We start from the raw sequence: 21297 nt of genomic DNA on the forward strand, positions 1-21297 counted from the left end.
TCATCACCAATCACTCCCTCTGTACCCTCTCTAACTCTCGTAATAAACACTCTACCATACACCTTACCCACAACACTCAACAGACTTATACCCCTAAAGCTAGTGCTTTCAGACTTATCACCCTTGCCTTTATACAACGGGACCACACAAGCACTTGCACCCGTAGTAGAGGTGGAGGGATGCAGGCAGACAGTTCAGTGGAGCAGTGACCATGGAAGCAAAGACAGAAAAGAGATAAAGACACAACAGGGAGGAGAAGAGACAATGGTTGAAGGGAGCCTTTAAGAGGAGGAGAGTTGATAAGACGAAAAGCCTTTGACTCCACCCTATTGAGAAGAGCTATATGTGGGGAGCCTCCTCACACATGAGAGTTGTACTCTAAACAGGGGTGAATAAAACCCGTGTATAAAGTCAGTAATTGTGCAGGGGTAAAGAAGGTATGGAGTCGGCTTAGCAGACCTAATCTCTTGGAACCAGATTTTACACGAGATGCAATATGATCTTTTCAAGATATGTCACAAGTGAATGAAACCCCAAGCATCTTCTAGGATGATGCAGGATTGAGCTGGATATTATTAAACATAAGTGGGTACTCCTGTGGAAGATTATGACAGTTTGATAGGTGTAGAAACTGAGTCTTTGATGTATTAAAAACAACAGGATTATTTGTATCCCAGTCCGAGATACGAGCCAAGTCAGACATTAGGTGTGCCATAGCCTCATCCCTTGTTTGTTGAAATAACTGCTGAGATGGACGTTGCGGGAACCGAAAGGAAAGGTGAAGGGTGGAATCATCAGCGTACGAGTGGATAGGGTCAGCTGTACATCTTAGAAGGTCATTGGTGAATAAAAGGAAGATTTGGTGATAGGACAGAACCCTGAGGAACACCGCTGTTGATAGATCTAGAAGAACGATGGCCATCTACAACATTGGCTATAGAACGACCAGAAAAGAAGCTAGAGATGAAGGCACAGACAGAAGGAAAGAAACCGTAAGAGGGTAGTATGGAAATTAAAGATTTATGCCAGACTCGATCGAAAGCCTTTGGGATATCAAGTGCAATGGCAAAGCTTTCTCCAGCGTCCCGAAAGGAGGATGACCAGGAGTTTGAAAGGTAGGTGAGAAGATCGCCAGTGGAGCGCCCCTGACGGAACCCACACTGATGATCAGAAAGAAGGTTGTGGTAGGAATGATACTTTAAAATTTTCCTGGTAAGAATAGACTCGAAAACTTTTGAGACACAGGATGTTAAAGCAATTGGATGATAGTTAGAGGCTTGGGAATGGTCACCATTCTTTAGGACTGGCTGGATGAGAGCAAACATCCCGCAAGAACGAAAGGTACAAGTTGAAAGACAGAGGCGAAAGAGTTTACCTAGGCAGGGTGTAAGCACTGAATCACAGTTCTTGAGAACAACAGGAGGGACTCCATCAGGCCCATATGCCTTATTTGTACTGAGGCCTGTGATGGCAGAAAATACATCAGCTGAAGAAATTTTAATGTCAGCCATGAGGAAGTCAGAGGGGGGATGTGATGGAGGAACAGCACCGGAATTGTCTAAGGTGGAATTGGAGGAGAAAGTTTGAGTAAGGATATCTGCTTTATCAGTGGAACAAATAGCTACAGAGCCATCACAATAGAAAAGAGAAGGGAAGGGTGATAAGGTAAATTTGTTAGAAAGGTTTTTGGCAAGGTGCCAGAAGGAGTGGGAAGAATTCGAGTTGGAGAGTTGAGAGCATTTAGTGTGGATGAAATTATTATTTAAGGACAGAAAAGATGTACGCTTGTTCACCAGGTGGATCAGTGAAAGGAGAGGAGAGCCAAGGGTGGTGGTGAACATTGAAATCTCCTAGAATGGAGATTTCAGAGAAAGGAGAAATGGATAGAATGTGTTCCATCATAGAAGTAAGATATTCGAAGAATTTTTGACAGTAGAATTAGGAGATAAGTAAACAGGGCAGATATACTTAGTCACAGAATGACAGGAAAGCCGAAGCCAGAAAGTAGAGAATTCAGAAGAATCAAGTTCAGGAACATGAGAGCAAGAAAGGTCATTGCGTTCATATACACAACAGCCTCCTTTCGCTTTGAAATGAGTATAAAGTAGAAGGAAACAGAAAAGAGTTTGCTGTCAGTTGCCTCAGACAGATGAGTCTCTTTTAAGAAGAGAAGATGTGGTTTAGAGGAGGAGAGGTGGTGTTCAACAGAGAGAATGTTCGAGGAAGGGCCGCGAATGTTGCAGAAATGAAGAAGTGAGTCAGACAGTGGTTCCATGCAAGTTGAGCCATCACTGGGAGAGGGGCAAATGGTGGAGGCATTTATAGTCCCCCCCCCCCTGGACTCCGAGGCATGGTGGTAGTGCGCCATTATTCTTTAATTTTGAAAAGGTAGTTTATGTGTGCTTTGCATGTAGACTGATGTTGACAGGTAGAGAAACTAGTACTGGAGAGCATGCTGGCCTACTCTCTATGTAACTGAAACACTGAAAAGGTTCAGCAAAGGGGGATGGTCAGGAACTAGTCCCGAGGGCTGATGAAACGGGAGCTCCAGCCCTCCTTGTCATCAACTTCCATCCACCTTGGGAGTACTGCTTTGCTCGACTGGTGCTACAGTCCGTTGGTATGTTTCACAGTTATGAATCAGGCTGTGCCGATTTCATGGTCTATATGGTTTAGCAGAAAAATTCTAAAATATAAAAATTGCTGATGTATGGTTCATTTTATTAGTCACTCTTTATACTTTTTTCGTATATATTAGTTCCATGTTATAATCGCTGGATCGTCTCATGCCATGTAATAGCTGAAAATAACTAAAATGATGACAATGATGTTGATGATGACAGTGATGAGGACGGTGATGAAGTTAACGACGATGGTGATGGTGATATATTGTGTGTCGAACCCGGGAATTGGGTAGAAGTTAACCGTGCTAGGACCATAAGTGGAAAATGGATCACGAAGGCTGTAAGTGGAAAATACAAAGAGCGTATTAAAAGAAATTGTTGGTGTAAAAGAGAACATTTGGGGAATACAAGGAAAAGATCCAGCAATAAAGTGAGATACTAGCAATAAAAGCCAATGCACTGTTAATAGAAAAGAGAGTACTGTAATTGAAACAGAGAGATATTTGCAGGGTAATAAAAGGATAATATTGGTAACTACGCGAAAAATACTGGTAACAGATAAAGAACTGGTAAAAATTTCAAGAGACTTTTGAGGAACACCGAAAATACACCGTGAGGGAGACTACTGAGGTTTACAGACAGGGACAGAAGTTCGTGTAATAATGCACATCATTATGTTTCTCAGCAGAATATATAGACATTTATCCCTGTAAAAGTTAAGACCATGAGCGGGATGATGTATAGCTAAAACATCAGGATCTGTAACAAAAGACTGCCATAAAAGAGATGGAAGAAATGAAGAATTGTATATTTGTTGTTCGATGAGAAGTTATTGTGTAGTAGTTATGAGACAGACAGACAGACAGACAGACAGACAGATAGACAGACAGACAGACAGAGAGCTGAGAGGGGATTTTTACTCCTTCAGTAAAATAATGTTTTTTATATATGATTTTTTCCAGTAACGCGATGCGATGAATTTCGGAAGTAAAACCTTTTCAACGGCCCTTCCTTCTTCGTATGTGTTATCTCAGGGTTCCTCTCTTCTGTTTCTTAGTTCTTGAGCTTTGCTTGGCTGTCCATTGTTGTTATGTAGTCTTTTATATCTTTAGATAAAAAAAAAATTATGTTGACTGTCTTTTACTTGTTGAAGGGCATCCTTATAGAATAAAATTTCTACCATCAACTCTTCCTTCATTTCTATGTATGGTTGTTATAAATCTTTCAACTCTATTCTTTCTTAATAAGAGTCTGCACACGCTACGATAAAATTGCCTAGATCTTTTTTTTTTCTTTCTTGTCTTGTAAGCTTGTTTATGTTATTCAGTTTTATATCGTTTATTTTGCATCTAAATGGGTCACTGAAGCTGATGATATATATGTGTCTTCCTCATTTCCTCGACTACCTCCAGGTTCTATCTATTTTCAAACTTTGTTTTTCTTCCATTTCGTTTCTCAAGCACAGTATCTCACTCATAAATATTTTGTTGTGTTCCTTTTTTTTTTTTTAATTGTTTTTAGGTTACCAATATTTATATCAGCTGCCTTCATGTATACCTTGCATTCTTTAATCCATTTACTTTTTGGGTCCTCTTTTCGTATATCTAATATTTCCTTTATCATTTGATTTCCACCACATTTTTGCGGCTCCTTGTATATGCCATAGATTCCGTCAAATTTTCTTAGTCCTCAATGAACACACACCAATTTCACCTCAAGTCCACTTATTAGAATGATATATTTGCGCCTACATGTTTGATACACATACACTGAATTATATCATTTTTTGGTAAGGTATTTCTATCAGATTTTGCCATGTGTATTGCAATTCAGCAAGGTAATGCTATACTTTTCTAGCGTCACATATACGTTTTTTTCTTCTAATCTAGTGGGAGCCGTCATTCGACACTTCCAATCTCAATAAAATCATCAGGAGGTAACAACAGTAATATGAAAAAGGCGTCTACGGGCTAAGCGAATAAACATCTGAAGGATATACTTGTAGCATGCAGATTTACAAAATATGCTGTTTTCTTCTACCAACGGATACAGGAACAGATGATCGTTTTTGTCAGAGAACGTCATTAATGTAATATTTCTGCTTTCCGCTGATGACAAAACAGCTATGGATAGACGTTTCAGAGTGGAGATATTGAAATAATCTTGTTATCAACTCACTCAGTCCCACTCCTGATAAAATATGTTAGCACCTGCAAGTATAAAATGTCGCTGATGTACTCTGGGAAAAGGAGGTAAACGTGGTGCTACATTTTCCCCGGAGCCCATCATCCTACCTCTGGCTTCTGTTCATCCATCACCACGCCCCACCACCTCATCTTACCAGCTGCATTGATGAAGTGCAGCCTGACAAAGTGTTGAGGCAGAGTGAGGCAGAGGAGGGTCATGCGAGAAGATAAGTGAGGCAAGAAGAGTGGCGTGGAAAAAACAGTGGTCAGGGGGAGTAGTAGGTGGAAGAGAAAAGTGAGAAAAAAAAACGTAGTGAGGGAGTGAGAAGGAAGATAGACGGAAAAAGTTGGAGTGGGAAAGAGCCTAAAAGGTTGAGGTGAGAGAACACAGTACCGCACCACACCATACACACTCTCACCACAACCCACCACACCAAGACACAGCATATAGCACACTATGGTATTTCACCACACGACACTACATAACCACAGCACACACTGCCACAACATGCAATACCACACCATATCGTAGCACAACATACCACACATCATTACCCCACACCTCAACAAAGCACACCTCACACTACGAAATTAGACCACAACACACCTTACAATAGCAACACATTTCACACTACTGCATCGCAAAACAACACACCACACACGCTGCCTCACAACATCACACGCGGTACCACATCTCGTCACAACACAGTTAAATACTCTCGCACACCACATCAGGATAGCACACATAACCACATCACACAACACCCCAACACTGGACACATTACCACACAACAACTTATCACACTGCACAACAACACAACATCCATGAACCGCACTACAGCCCAACACGCCACACAGTACCACACCACAACAGAGAACACACTACATCATATTGGAACACAGAACACTCTACAATACCACATCAAAGCATAACACACACTACCACACCACAGCACAAACTGCTATACCACAGTGCATCACACACTGCCAAACAAAATCATCACAAAGCACACCATACACAACCCCACGACATCACATTATAACACACTGCATCACAACCCAGCGCACCACGACACACAACACCACACCACACCACACCACACACAGCACAATGCAACACACCACACACTATGTCCCACCACCCACACCCTACACCAGCACAGCAAACCTCCTTTTAGCTACCCAGTCCACCCCACCACAGCCTGGAGTTGCCCCTTGTGTCAGGTTATGAGCAAAGTTTCAAAAGGCTTCACTTGGCTGCCGTCTATACTTCATTCATGGCCGCCTCTGTATGTGTGTGTGTGTGTGTGTGTGTGTGTGTGTGTGTGTGTGTGTGTGTGTGTGAGAGAGAGAGAGAGAGAGAGAGAGAGAGAGGAGTAAATAGTTAAGCAGAAAGACAAATAAGGGGAAAGACGAGGACTAAAGTAAGGATGGAGGAGAGACTATCGAAGAATATGAGAGAGCATAAAAAGAGCCAGAACAATAACATACTTAAAGTATCGGACTTAAGGGTGACAAATGTGTAGAAAAGGCACAACTGGTTGATGAATCAGAAAACTAGTTACATAAGGGAGCAGTATCAAAACCTGGTGTAATAACACAAGCTATATACATGGTATACGAGTAACCAGTTCAAGTTCAGGATCATGCTAAAGAACACTTCCGCTCACAAAGTATATATATATATATATATATATATATATATATATATATATATATATATATATATATATATATATATATATATATATACACGTATTCCCCCTGTGGTGGGGGGTACACAATCTGGCTGCACTATGGGGTGGTACTGCTACTCTGTGGCCAGGTTGTGTTAGGAAGAATACTGCCACCTATTCCCTGCATGTCGTAATAGGCGACTAAAAGGGGCGGGGTGAGGGGACTAGGGACCCTTCCTCTGTTTTTTAATTCCTAAAAAAAAGACAGGTCAGAGAAAGGGATGGGGGATTGAGTTATCCCCGTACCCTGAAGATGGGTCTATGAATGTGAGTGGGTGTAGTACGATTGAAGCTAAGAGGGAGGAGATTGGGAGAATGTTTGTGAGAAGAAAGTTGGATGTGTTAGTTCTGAGTGAAACGAAGATGAAAGGGAAGGGTGAGTCTATGTTTGGAAGTGTGAATGGAAGATTGTCAGGTGTTGATACAGGAAGGGCAAGAGAAGGTGTGGCCTGGTTAGTGAGTCCGGAAGTACAGCAGTGTGTGATTGAAAGAGGTGTCATCGAGACTGATGTGGGTGAAATCGAGATTTGAATGTGAGTTGTGGGTGTTTGTGAGTGCATACGGGCCTGGTAGTGAAAGCGATGAAGAAGAGAGGGAGTCTTTCTGGCTGGAATGATGTCGATGAGTGTCTGCAGAGTTTTGGAGCGAATGTGAACGTGGTAATGATGTGAGATCTGAATGCTAGAGTGGTAAATGAAGCAGTTGAAGATGTAGTTGGTATGCATGGTGTGCCTGAAAAAATGAAAATGGGGAACGAATGATAGGGACGTGCGTTGAGCGAGAGATGGTGATTGGAAATACCCTGTTTGAGAAGAAAGATATTTATAAGTACTCGTATTCATGGGTGAGACAGGAGGGTGGAAGATTTGTTGATAGAGCATTGATGGACTATGTGGTTGTGTCTAGGAATGTAATAGGAAGATTGTTGGATGTGAGAGTTCTGATAGGGGAGGGTGGAGGTATGTCTGACCACTACCTGGTGGAGGGAAAGTTAAGAGTAGGTATGAGATGGGTGAGAGCTAGGAGGGTTAGGTGTGGCAGGGAGGTTTTGAAAGTGAGTTGGATAAAAGAGAGAAAATGATAGAGTATCAGGAGAAATTGAAAGATGAGTGGAATCCAGTGAAACATCAAGAAAGTGGCAGTGTGGAGGAGGAATGGCAGTTGTTTGAGAGTGCTGTGGTGGGGCATGCAGAAGAGGTGTGTGGTGTGAGACGACTGGGTTGTGGGGTAAGAAAAAGAAGTGAATGGTGATGCGATGAAGTATTGCTGTGGCTGAGAAGAGACGTGTATATGAAGTGTGGCTGCAGAGGAAGGATGAGGTGTCATATGAGAGGTATAAGGAAAAGAGGAATAGGGCGAGAAGGGCTGTGCGTGATGCTAAAGTGGCAGCAGATGAGAGGTGGGGCAGTTAGGATGGGTGTGCTGTGGAATGATGGTGGAACGACTCTTGCTGACTGGTTAGTAAGGTTGTTGAATGTGTGTTTTGTTAGAGGTATTGTGCCATTTGACTGGGCAAGTGCTTGTGTGGTCCCGTTGTATAAAGGCAAAGGTGATAAGTATGAATGTACTAGCTTTAGAGGTATGAGTTTGTTGAGTGTTGTAGGTAAGGTGTCTGGTAGAGTGTTAAGAGAGTTAGAGAGGGTACAGAGGGTGTGATTGGTGATGAGCAGTGCGGCTTTAGGAGAGGGAGGGATGTGTGGACCAGGTGTTTGCTGTGAGACAAGTGTGTGAAAAGTATTTAGCGAAAAGCAAGGATGTGTTTTGGGCATTCATGGATTTAGAGAAAGCATATGATTGAATTGATAGGGAGGCTTTGTGGACTGTTTTAAGATTGTATGGACTTGATGTAGGTTACTAAAAGGGGTGAAAAATTTTTATGTAAGTAGTAGAGTGTGTGTAAGAGTGGGAAATACTCTGAGTGATTGGTTTCCCGTGAGTGTTGGGCTGCGGCAGAGATGTGTGATGTCGCCTTGGTTGTTTAATATTTACATGGATGGTGTTGTAAGGGAGGTGAATGCAAGAGTTTTAGGTGGAGGTCTGAGTCTGGTGTTGATGGTAGAGAGTGGAATCTGAAGCAGCTGCTGTTTGCAGATGATACTGCAATGGTGGCTGATTCAGAGGAGAGATTGAGACAGTTGGTAGAGGAGTTTGGAAGGGTGTGTGAATGGAGGAAATTGAAAGTATATGTGAATAAGGGTAAAATGATGAAGTGTACGAGGTCGGTAGATGGTAGGAGGATGAATATAGTTTTGAATGGTGAGATGCTTGAGGAGGTAGAGTGTTTTAAGTATTTAGGGTTACAGGTTGCTGTGGATGGAAGAATAGATGCAGAAGTGAAGTTTAGAATGAATGTAGTAGGAAAGGTGCTGGGAGGAATGAAAAAAGTGTTTAGATGTCATTCGCTTAGAATGGATATAAAGAGAAGGCTGTATGAGGGTGTTGTGGTACAATCTGCGTTATTTGGGGCTGAAACATGGAATATGGAATATAGGTGTAGTAGAGAGGAAAAGTTTGAATATAATGGAGATGAGGTGTCTGAGGAGTACGTGTGGAGTGATGCATATGGATCGAGTGAGAAATGATGAAGTGCTAGGGAGAACAGGAGTTGTTCAGGAGATGGCTGATCAAGTTGAGCAGAGGGTGTTGCGATGGTTTGGGCATATGGAGAGAGTTGTTAATGAGCGATTGGTGAAAAAGATAACTAGATCTGATGTGAGAGGTGTAAGGCTGAGAGGAAGACCACGAACAGGATGGATGGACAGTGTGAAGAGAGCGCTGGATGCGAGAGGGATGTCTGTTGAACAAGGAAGAGTGGCTGTGCGTGACAGAAATAAATGGAGAGAAATTGTGAATGAATAAATGATGACGCAGCCCTGAGGGGATATTCTCCCGCATTTGGTCTGATCAGCTGGTCAGGTCAGGTGCGGGTAAGGGGATGGGTCTCTTATGATGTGGCAGAGGTAATCCAGCTCTGCCGTCGGGTCCTGCTGCGGATGTCACTGATTGCATTGCGCAGTTGACCCTTGTGCGGTGTGGTGTGGTGAGGATCTGTCCGTTCTTCCCTTTGGGGCTAAGATGCGAATGAATGTGTTTGAATGGATGAGTAAATGGGGAGTGTGTCGTCCTGTCTCGGCTACCTCCCTTTCCGTGGGGGAAGCAGCCTAGGTATATAGATAGATAGGATACATGCACATTGAAGTAAGCTACTGTGTGTAACCAGTATTAAAGTGTGCATAAAAAATAATTATTTCATTATTATTTTCTTTATTACCGTGTGATATGCTGAACAATAAAGTAAAATATCACCATGGGTAAAGCGAAGCAGATGCGCCGTCCACCTAGTAGCCAAACCCCTTCGCACTTCCCTGCAACTCATCGTGGGAAGGACTCTGGGACAGCCCTGGCGAGATGCTGTCTACCACAAGGGGGTGCTGGTTCACTACATTATAAATGTACAGTACTGTATCTGTAGGCCGGTCTCACAGAAGCAATTGCTTACCTGTAATCGACAAGCCTGCTCAGCCAGACAAACCGGGGAAAAGCAACAACAAGAACAACTACAGGAGTTTTAGACTGTTCTAGCATTTATTCATAAGAAATAACAAAATTTAAGTACTGTACCATTCAGTACTTCAGTTTACATATGGACAAAGGTATGGACAAATCTTTACTGTGTCTGGAATGAAACACTGTCTTTATTATTATGTGCTATGAATATACTATGGTCATCCTCTTGTAAGCATTGCAGTTTGTGGTACAGGCTGTCACTCCCTGCCCCACTCTCGGTTCCTCAGCTCCACCCTCCGTATCTTCCCACTCACAGTCTTCGGCAGGACGTCCACAAACTCTATCTGTTGAGGCAGAGAGATGGAACGTTTGATAAGATAAGCAGGCTGTTAACAAACTCTGTTTGTTGAAACAAAAAGGAGGAACGTTTGATATGCAGGGTGTTAACAAACTCTATCTGTTGAAAAAGAAAGGTGGAACGTTTGATAGGATAAGCAGGCTGTTAACAAACTATATATGTTGAAACAGTAAGATGCAAAGTTTGTTAAGAGAAGCAGGCTTTTAACAAACTTTATGTTGAAACAGAAAGGTGGAATGTTACAAACTTTATTTGCTGGGATGGAAGAGTGGAAAGTTTGATAACATGAACAGGCTGATAACAAACTCCGTTTGTAGGAACGGATGGATGGAACGTTTGATTATATAGGTAAGCTGTTAACAGTATCTATTGGGACAGAAAGATGGAAAGCTTGATAATGCAGAAAATGTAACTTTCCGTTCAACTCAGCATAACGTTAACCATAACCCTTTGAATCACAAAAATTATATAATACTGTATCAATAACATCATTAGTGCAGTGTAATGATGTAGTGTTGTAAAATCCCGGTCAACCTGGCCCAGTGGACCCGTCGACCTCAGGTAGCAATTTTCCGTGTGGGATCGTCCAAATGGTTCCATAAACAGTTCAAGTGTTTGTGTCTTAGTGTGGCATGTGTTGTGCAGTGCTTTGTATTGTGGCTTACGCTGTGTGTGTCTTTGTGTGGCAAGGGCTGTCTAGTGGTCCATTATGTGTGTTATGTTGTATGTCACAGTATGAGATGTGTTGTACGGTGGTCGATTATGTGAGTTATGTTGTGTCTCTTTTAGTGTGGCACGTGCTGTGTAGTGCTCCATTATCTGTGTTATGTTGTGCAGGCCTGTTCTAGGAGCACAGTACGTGTAATCTCTGAATCCATTTAAGCTTATTTTAAGATGATAACTGACGAGAGCTGGATGACATCCTGATCTGAGCCCAACCAGGTGAACTGAATCAGCTTTACTGTGGTCAGTAAATGATAATGTCGTCCGTAAGTCAGCGCACACGAAAAATGAGAACAGAAACGTGGATGTGTAATGCAGCACTGCCATAAAGTACAAGTGTGGAAAGTTTAGAAGAAGCTTGGGCAATGAACACAGCGAGTGTTTGTGAGGTGATGTACACAGTGGTTTGAACTTGTGGAAAAAATGTACAGACCTACTATGCATTTCAGCGGCTGTGTTACCTCGATTTTCTGGGTTTTCTCGGTAACGAAGTGTTGGATCACTATTATACTTTGCCACAGTTTATTTCACACCTAGCGCTAATTTCTGAATGCATAGTGCATTACCAGAAGTGTATGAGTAAGCTACATACTCTTGACAGTTGAGAGAAATTCCCGATATCCAGAGACAGTATTCGGACACAGCCATCACTACGTCACTCCTTAGACCCCACCCACCTCTCTCCCCCTACCTGTATGATCCCTCCTTCCTTCTATCACTCTTTACCCCCTCCCTCCCTCAACCTCCCCCCTTCTCTCTCTCTCTCTCTCTCTCTCTCTCTCTCTCTCTCTCTCTTGGATTCATAACTTACGGTGCATGCTGTATTCCTGAAGTATATAGAAATATGGTATACCAACATGCACGCGCCATTTTTGTAAAGTGAAATAATGTGGAAGTAAAGCCTTGGGTACGGTAATGTGGAGGGTAATAACGAGCGAGACTGATGGCAAACACATGGTTTACTGGAGCTGAGCAGTTTGAGGTGTTGCGAAGTTACATGGTTTGTTAAACGGGTTTGTGGCTGCACTCTACAGTAATACCCCAGAAATACAGGACGTTGGCTCCAAGGATTAACAGTATGGCATATAAGTTACGTCATTGTCCCCGTGGCTGCAGGAATGGCATTGTCATGCGGCTTTTATCCTTGTTTACCAAGGAACAGAGAGACAATCGGCTGAGGTTCAGTTTGCACAGGTGCGTGTCGTTTATAGCTATATTACTGCAACCCATTCATTCCCATCACTAACTTGATGAGTGATGGGCTCCATATCAACGGATACGCATAAACTATCTATACATACCCGAACATGGGTAAAGAAATTGTCATATGATCCAATAATACACCATATAAGGTATTCACTTGGTTATAATACAGCACATCATGCATTTTCACATATGGTGGGTGGTGTAAGAAATTTAAGGGTTAAAGACAGAAGCCACCTTCATGTGTGTGTGTGTGTGTGTGTGTGTGTGTGTGTGTGTGTGTGTGTGTGTGTGTGTGTGTGTGTGTGTGTGTTTTATTTATACATTTTCTTTGCCAAGGTTTCGTTGTTAAAGCGGTAATGGATCAAGGTGAATTTTGTCTCCAGCCCTGATAATACTTCACCAAAGGTAAAAGACATATCACTAATGTTGTAATATTGACCTATCACCAAGCAGGCCGTATGACAAGGTTGCCTATGCGGTCGGCATGAGCGTCCGCGCGGTGAGGGCAGTGGAAAGGCGGCATCGCACCACCAACTGCGAGGCAGGGGCGGCCCAGGCACTACCACCACCACCACCTGCAACACCTCCCACAACACCGGCCGGATTCGACAGTTTCACCGTAGCGGCCATTCGTCGCAAAGTCCATTCAAAGTTCGCCGCCAAAGAAGTTATGACTATTGCTTCCCTGACGGAGGAGCTGATGATCGACGGCATCATTCCGATGGCAACCTCGGATACGTCCGTGTGGCTACTCCTCCACGATATGGGATTCCGCTATAGGACATCAAAGCGGCCTATGTATGTGAGGAAGGAGTCCCTGGACGTTGTATGCCGGCGGATTAATGCTCTCAGGGCACTCAAGCAACACCGGGAGAGAGGGATGCAGGTGGTGTACCTTGACGAGACATGGTTCACCACCAGGATGCACCACAGCAAGAAGTGGGTGGACACAACGCAACCTGCCACAAGCACCACGTACAGCCGTCACGTGCCCCCCGGAGAAGGGGACCGCTTTGTGGTAGTTGCAGCCGGCACCGCTGATGGTTTTGTGGAAGATTCGTTCCTGTGCTACCACACCAAGACAACCAGCGGTGACTACCACGGCGAGGTTAACGGGGAGCTCTTCCTTCGTTGGCTGACATCACAGCTCCTGCTCTCGCTGGCTCAACCATCTGTGCTTGTATTAGACAATGCGCCATATCACAGCCAGCAGACGGAGGAGAGTCGTTGCCCAACCACTGCCACCAGGAAAGCTGACCTCATTACATGGTTGGAGAAACACAGGCTGCCCTTCCCGTCACACGCGACACGGCCTGAGCTCCTGCTCATATGCAAACGGAACCGTCCACAGCCACAATAAATCGTCGACAACACCATTCGAATGTGGGGTTACGAGGTCGTTCGCTTGCCACTAGCCCATCCAGAACTGAATGCCACTGAACAAGTATGGGGGCACATGAAAAGACACATGCGCTCGTCCTTACAACACTTCACTCGGGCAGACTTGCAGGCCAGGCTGGAGGAGGCAAAAATGGGTGTAACGGCAGAGGTGTGGGCAGGTGAGGTTCGCCGGTCACAAGGCTATGAGGAGGAGTACTGGGCCACAGACAACATACACCACAGCATAGATCCCGTCATCATAAACCTCGACAGCGATGATGAGGAAAACTTGTTCTTGGAAAGTGACGTGGAGTAAAAGAAAGGTTATGCTGTGCACTCATGTTGTCATCACTTGTCACCTCATCATATATCCGCTTCCGCTCACAGTGTATTTTGAACTATGAAATACTCTTCCATATAACCTGTAGTTCTCTTTCTTAAAAAGCTATCCCATGGATTAATTTCCGTTTTCATTTCTGTCCTAAAAAGGATTTATAGATATATATTATACACAATAATACTAATAAAGATAATACTAATACTAATAATAATATTAATAACAGTAATAATAATACTAATAATAATATTATTAATATTACTCATAATAAAAATAATAACAATACTAACGGTAATACTATTACTATTACTACTACTACTATTACTACTACCACTACTACTACTACTAATAATAATAATAATAATAATAATACAGTGTAATAATAAAATATCTCGAATTCATCATGTTACTGCTCTGGCGCTCATCCCCAATCGTACTTTAGGGTAGAGGCTACAAGGCAAAATGGAAATTAATCCATGAGTTACAAAGAGTATATAGCCCAGATGAAGGCAAAGGCAAAGAAAGACAATTTACGCACACCTCATTGTTTTATGGCTAATGCATGCACCAGTTGGAGAGACATATACATCTCGTGGGTTAGTGCAAGGTTGAAATTATTTTAACTGAATTCCATGAGAGAGAGAGAGAGAGAGAGAGAGAGAAGGGGGGAGGTTGAGGGAGGGAGGGGGTAAAGAGTGATAGAAGGAAGGAGGGATCATACAGGTAGGGGGAGAGAGGTGGGTGGGGTCTAAGGAGTGACGTAGTGATGGCTGTGTCCGAATACTGTCTCTGGATATCAGGAATTTCTCTCAACTGTCAAGAGTATGTAGCTTACTCATACACTTCTGGTAATGTACTATGCATTCAGAAATTAGCGCTAGGTGTGAAATAAACTGTGGCAAAGTATAATAGTGATCCAACACTTCGTTACCGAGAAAACCCAGAAAATCGAGGTAACACAGCCGCTGAAATGCATAGAGTGGAAGAAAAGACCGATGTCGGTAGAGCACTTTAAACATAGGATGAGGTTCTAATACGGGACCACAGGATTGTAGGACATGGCTGGACCTCTGTGAAGGTCATGCAATTAGGAAAGCAGCCATCAGGTAAAAAAGAATGGTCCATTCGAACAAGGAGCACTGCCCTTCTGAAGTGTAACATACTGTAAGAGAAAAGAGTGATAGATGATTGGGAAATTTCTAGGGAGCTATAGGTCATTCGTTTTAACAAGCAGAGATTTCTGTCCTTTCACAGCCAATATCACGAAGCTCAATGGCAGCATAAGACAATATTACAAGTCTACATGCTTTTCATAGCACTTTTTCGTGATTGACACAATATTCTAGTATTAATCTCTTGAGACAACTCAGTAATCAAGATGAGAAGGCTTTTATCCTAGTTAATGTGAACAGAGTATAGCAGACTACTGTGTTGTGCTGTACTTGGCTCTGCAGTGCTGTGTTCCTGGTGTGATAGGTGTGTAAAATATTAGGTGTTAGATGTAGTAGGTGTGGCAGATAACTAATTTTCTCTGAGTACTTGTAGGGTGCTGTGTTGTGCCGCATGTGTTGCTGCAATGTTGTCATGGATGTCCTGCGATCCTGATGTAGTAGATGTGGTACTTGTGGTAGGTGTTAGCTGTGGCAGTTGTTTGGTGTGGTAAGTGTGGAAGATAACTAACCTTCCTAGGGTACTTGTAGGGTGCTGTGTTATGCTGTACGTGTCGCTGCAGTTCCGTCACTAGCTTTTCCTTGTCGTGGTCGTTGCCTCGGTAGCCCTCAGTGAGCACCACAAATGCCTTCACCACCTCACCACGTAGGCTGTCCGGCGATGACACTACCGCTGACTCTGCCACAGCCGGGTGTTCCAGTAGACAAGACTCAACCTCAAACGGACCAATGCGATACCTGGTAGAAGGAAATGAGAAAAGTGACTGTATTATAACTACAATAGCCAAGCTATTTACTGTCGGCCCCTTTGAACTCTTGGCTCAAAATGGTTTTAAAAGGCCTAAAAAGACCCCAAAGTGACCACCCCACGATTCTGCCTTCATTTTCATAAAGATCTTACGTTATTTTTTTTCAACTTAATATTTGTGACTGTGACTCAAGTCTTAAGAAATCATAGCAGCGGAGGGGAGAGGGAGAGGCCCCAGTGCTTGAAGAGGGGCTTGTAGGGTTCGTTTCAAATCAGTTTCTCAACAAATTACTTAGCAAGACAATAACTCAATGACATTAGCTGGCCGTCCCCTGGAATGGTCGGAAATTAACACAGGTAAGTTTCAGACTTATACAAACCAATGCGATACCTGACACAAGGGGAGTAAGTTACTACAGATCGCATGTATTCAGCACAGAAGAGTCCTTCTACATCAGGTCATATATTGTATTTACTGCAGTAGAGTCCTCATACATCAGCAAACAGACAGAGGCAGTACCTGACCAACCACGAGGCAAGTTGTTTTACCCAAATGATGTACAGTTTCTGATATCAACAGTTACTGTCCATCACGTCACACACACACACACACACACACACACACACACACACACACACACACACACACACACACACACATTTCACGGACAATAAAATTCAACTGAAGAACATAATCACTACCATTGTAGCACTGTCAGCAAGTGTGTATACAATAAAATAACCTGCGTGGTCTACGAGGAATATGTATACTTCTTTCACCGTAACTGGACCCAGTTTTTCGTTTTTTTGCAGCTTATTTCTGGTAGCTCATAGGTGTAAGAGGACAGTGCTACGGCCCTTCATCCTTTCCAGGGCACATCTTCATGACTAGCATCATCATCTAGCGTTAATCTATTCCTACAGCTTAGCAATGAAGATGGAGCCACAGCAAATTTAGGTCAGGTTAGAGTAGAAGGAGCAGAGCATCATCTTCAATACCCTGTCCACTTTAACTAGATCCAAAACTGTTATCTCCCCATCTTTGATGTTGAGCTGAAGCAAGAGATTAAAACTGTAGCATGGCGCTAGTCGCAAAGAAGTGCCACGGAAAGGATGCCAAACCGTTGTACTTTTTCTGCCACACAAGTCACTAACCTACGTGAAATGAGCTACAGAGGGACGAAAATCTCCGCCCAATTAACATGCTTGACTAATATTGTTAATCTACTGATAAAAGTGGCATTTTAGAGAGAGAGAGAGAGAGAGAGAGAGAGAGAGAGAGAGAGAGAGAGAGAAAGAGACGGCAATTACGGGCCAAGTTGGAGTAAAATTATCATATCAGAGCTCACCCAGACGATATAATAACGTCATCATCTCGGCTGACGAACCAAAAGTAGCCATCTTCGTCATAGTAGGCTCTGTCCTTCGTCAGGTAGTAGCCGTTCACGAAGACATCTTTCGTTCGCTGATCATCGTTTAAGTACCCTAGAGAGGAGTGACGAATGTGTTATTTTGTGCACTATCTTCAGCACCAGCAGTTGCACTTTCATTATTATCATTATCATCAGAAGCGTCATCATCATTATCATCATCATCATCAGCAGCAGCAGCAGCAGCAGCAGCAGCAGCATTATTATAATAGTAATAATCATCATCAGCAGCAGCAGAAGCTTCATTATAATCATTATCGTTGCTATTATCACCAGCAGAAGCGACATCATATTATCATCATTACAGCAGCAACGTAGTCATCATTATTATCACTATTATCACCAGCAGAAGCGGCTTCATCATGCCCAGCAGCATCGTCGTCATTATTATCATTATTGTCACCAATAGATGAGTTATCATCACCACCATCATCATGCAAATCATCATCACCACTGCCATCATCACTACAACCACCATCTTCACCTGCATGATCATTATTATCATCAGCAGCAGAAGCATCGTCATTATTTTTTCATAATCTATCATCATCAGCATCTCAATCATCATCACTACCACTTTTATCATTGTCATCATCATATATCACCACCACCCTCATCATCACTAACAGCAGCATCGTCGTTATTACCATCATTATCAGTATCGTCATCGTCATCTCTACCAATAGAATCATCATCAAAATCATCAAATCTTGCTACAGCATCTTGATAATTTTTTATCAGTATCGCCATCATAATCACTGCAGATGCGACATCACATTATCATCGCCTACTGTTTTCTTGAAAATATTTGAATATAGTTTGAAATATAAAATATTTCACCATCATCATTAACATCACCATTATCATCATCACCCTAACTCTATTTCTGTCATCATCATCATCATCATCAGTAATAATTACAACAACTACAACAGCAACAAGAACAAACTTCAGGAGGATCACCAGTGTCACTACCATCATGATCATCATTATACAGTATTATACTTATCTATGTATCTATAAATATATCTTCGGGAGATCAGAAATAGTCACCTCGCCCATAACGCTCAATCAGAGAGCGCGGAAACAGTCATAGCACGGCTTTGTTTTTGTTTTTTTGTTTTTTTTTTAGTCCATGATATGGTCAAAACGTGATTTTGACAAATATTACGCGCGTGGAGAAATTGCCCATTTCTTAAAAGAACGTATTACGCTGCTACGGTAGTGAAAACGCAGCCTGAGGCCAAAAATTATGGACTATTTAATCATTACGTGAGACAACTGGTGAAAACACGGTAAAAAAAATAAAACGCGGGCAGGTTTAGTAATAGCGCGCGTTCCATCTGCCCCTGACGTATCCCCCTGATCCTCTCTGCCTCTTGGCGGTTTGTCAAGACCAAGTCACAGGTTATGCCGATTCTGCTAGATACTAAAATGCATGTATGAGATTTGGTACTTATGGTAGTGCTTAGTACATCAGGTACGACTTAGAAAAAAAATGCCAACCAATTTTCCGTTAATGATCTGTGAGGAGCATAATATAACAGAAATAAGCTGTTTAACAAGTGGCACCAGCGTCCAAACATAACATGTCTTTACGAAACTTCAGTACGTATTAGACCTACACAGTGCTCACGACGCACACAGTCACCAGTCTACTACGAGCCAAGAAGAAAGTGCTTGGATTGACTTAAAAATGGGCAAGCCACAACATTCGCAGAAATTTAGAAAGGCGTGGCTGAAAGACGAAAAGTAAAAAAACTGGCTTCTCAAGGTCCCTGGAGATTATAGAAATGGCTTTTGTAAAATTTGCATGTGTACTTTGCAAAACTGTGCGACCTTGAGAAACACAGAAACACAAACACAAGAAAGATGCAGAGCCTTTTAGCAGAGTGCGAAACACAGTTCTCCCATTTAAGAAACTTGGTGAAGCAAAAGAAGTGGAGGGAACTCTGGCCATGATTGACCTATTGATTAATATTGACTTATTTCGTCAATATTGTGCAGAAGAAACTGCTATAACTTGATTTAAAAAATGTTAGGGAGAAGGAGGAGTAATAGTAGCGACTTTTGATAGAATGGTTAGCGACATTTTAGCGACTTTTAGGCATGAGCATAGCGACATTTGAAAGTGTGATTTGGCAACCCTGATTCCTGCACCACTCAGTCCAGTCAACCTTCTGCCCGCTCTCTGCTTCCACACATGCTGTGTGTTGACTTTGCTTTTTTTTTTTTGGGGGGGGGTCACCTGACCCAGCCTAACCATGCAGCGCTACCGTGACTTACCAAGATGGCAGAAGAGTTTGACCCAGGAGCAGAGGCTTGACGTGATCAAGCTGAAGGAGAGAGGAGAATGTAATTGTGCCATCGCCAAAAAATGCCAAGTCAACAACTGACCCGGCGCATGTTATGATGGAAAGGTACTTGGTCATGTACTGCAACCGAAGGGAGAGGGAAGGAGTTCCAGTTGACTCTATAAACACACACGAACTCTACAATTCAGGTTGAGGAATCCTCCAGTGTTTGTGGGTACTGAAGTCATTTTTAGGTAGGTAAATGTCCTGGAAAAAATCCCGGAAAATTGCCCCAAAAGGTGACGTTGGGACTGGTTTGGGTACCATGGAACCCTTTGACATGTGAACCATGGCTGTATAACGTGGAATTTTCATGAAGCAGGACCTGCCAGGAACAATATTCGTGCGTTATGTGAGAGGTGACTGTATTTGATTGTGAGTGTCTATTTACTACACGGTAAACATAATGATGATTCCAATGATGAATACAGACATTCACTTGCTTTGCTTGAAAAGTTTATTAATGATAATTATGTTAATAACATCGTTATTAATGGATATTTTAATGCAAATTATAAAACGGGGAGGTTCTGGGAAGAACTTTAAAATTTCATGGGGGAATACAAACTTGTATATTGGTGATGTAGTGTTGCAGGATGATACTTTCACGTATTAATGTCCAGGCAAAAATGCAGTTAGTTGGTTGGATCATATTCTGACTTCTATAAGTATGAAAGTTAACATTCATAATGTTCATGTTCGGTATGACCTCCCCACATTTGATTATTTTCCAGTTACATTTCAGATAAATGTGTTAATGCAAAATAAAATTTGGTATACAGAGCCTAGTTGTTCACAGTCTGTTAACTGGTAGATATTTAATTCTGCTAAAGTAAAATCAATATATAGCCATAAGGTAGGTGAAGGTATCATTAAACATGGTCTAACGAATTTTGACAATGTAGATTGTAGTTCATACAAGTGTGATGATGTGATGCATTTAAGGGAGTTAAAAAGTGTATACAATACCCTCTGTACCACAGTTAAAGAGTCGTGTAAAGAATACAGTATGTAACTAAGGTTTCTGAAAAGTATGAAGTGAAACCAGATTGATCACATGTGGCTGACTTGTGTAAAGATGCAAAGCCTAAATTTCTTATATTGAAAAAGGCTGGCCGTCCTTTACCTGGTAATGAAAATGAGGATATGACACATTCTAGAAAGATATTTAAGAAGGAACTGAAATTTATTAAACATAATGAGGGTCAGATACTTAATGAAAAATTGGCATACTCTTTATATAAGAAAAGGCATGCTACATTTTGAAAAGATGAGAGAAACGAAAAACTAGTGCTACATAAATGTAAAAATAGAGGGCAAATGTGATTACCAGCTTATTGTTGAAATATTTTCCCGGAGATATAAAGAGGTGTCTGATGATAGTGCTTGTCAGAATGAGGGTGATTTTATTAGTTATGGTGACATTAATTCTAATCACTTAAATTTCAGTCCTATGATTGTACAGTACCAAGACTGTTAGCTAAGGTATTGTCCTCGTTTATTGTACATGGTTATGTGCCAGACGAAATGACTTTTGGT

The 21297-nt window shown here is 42.2% G+C and overlaps 1 protein-coding gene across 1 annotated transcript in view; it reads right to left on the reverse strand.

The window, feature by feature from the left end:
- Window positions 1–10273: 10273 nt before the first annotated feature.
- LOC145411246 (acyl-coenzyme A synthetase ACSM3, mitochondrial-like) overlaps window positions 10274–21297 on the reverse strand; it is an 82119-nt gene continuing 71095 nt past the window's right edge. The window contains exons 10-12 of the mRNA XM_080281314.1: window positions 17324–17459; window positions 15739–15964; window positions 10274–10397 (exon numbers count right to left, since the gene is read on the reverse strand). Of these exons, the coding sequence (XP_080137440.1) occupies window positions 10311–10397; window positions 15739–15964; window positions 17324–17459 (449 nt within the window). The 3' untranslated portion in view covers window positions 10274–10310. The remainder of the gene's footprint in view (window positions 10398–15738; window positions 15965–17323; window positions 17460–21297) is intronic.

Source organism: Coenobita brevimanus, chromosome 88, assembly GCF_032717465.1.
Source record: "Coenobita brevimanus isolate Jiangsu-jjx chromosome 88, ASM3271746v2, whole genome shotgun sequence".
In the NCBI taxonomy this organism is placed as follows: Eukaryota; Metazoa; Arthropoda; class Malacostraca; order Decapoda; family Coenobitidae; genus Coenobita; species Coenobita brevimanus.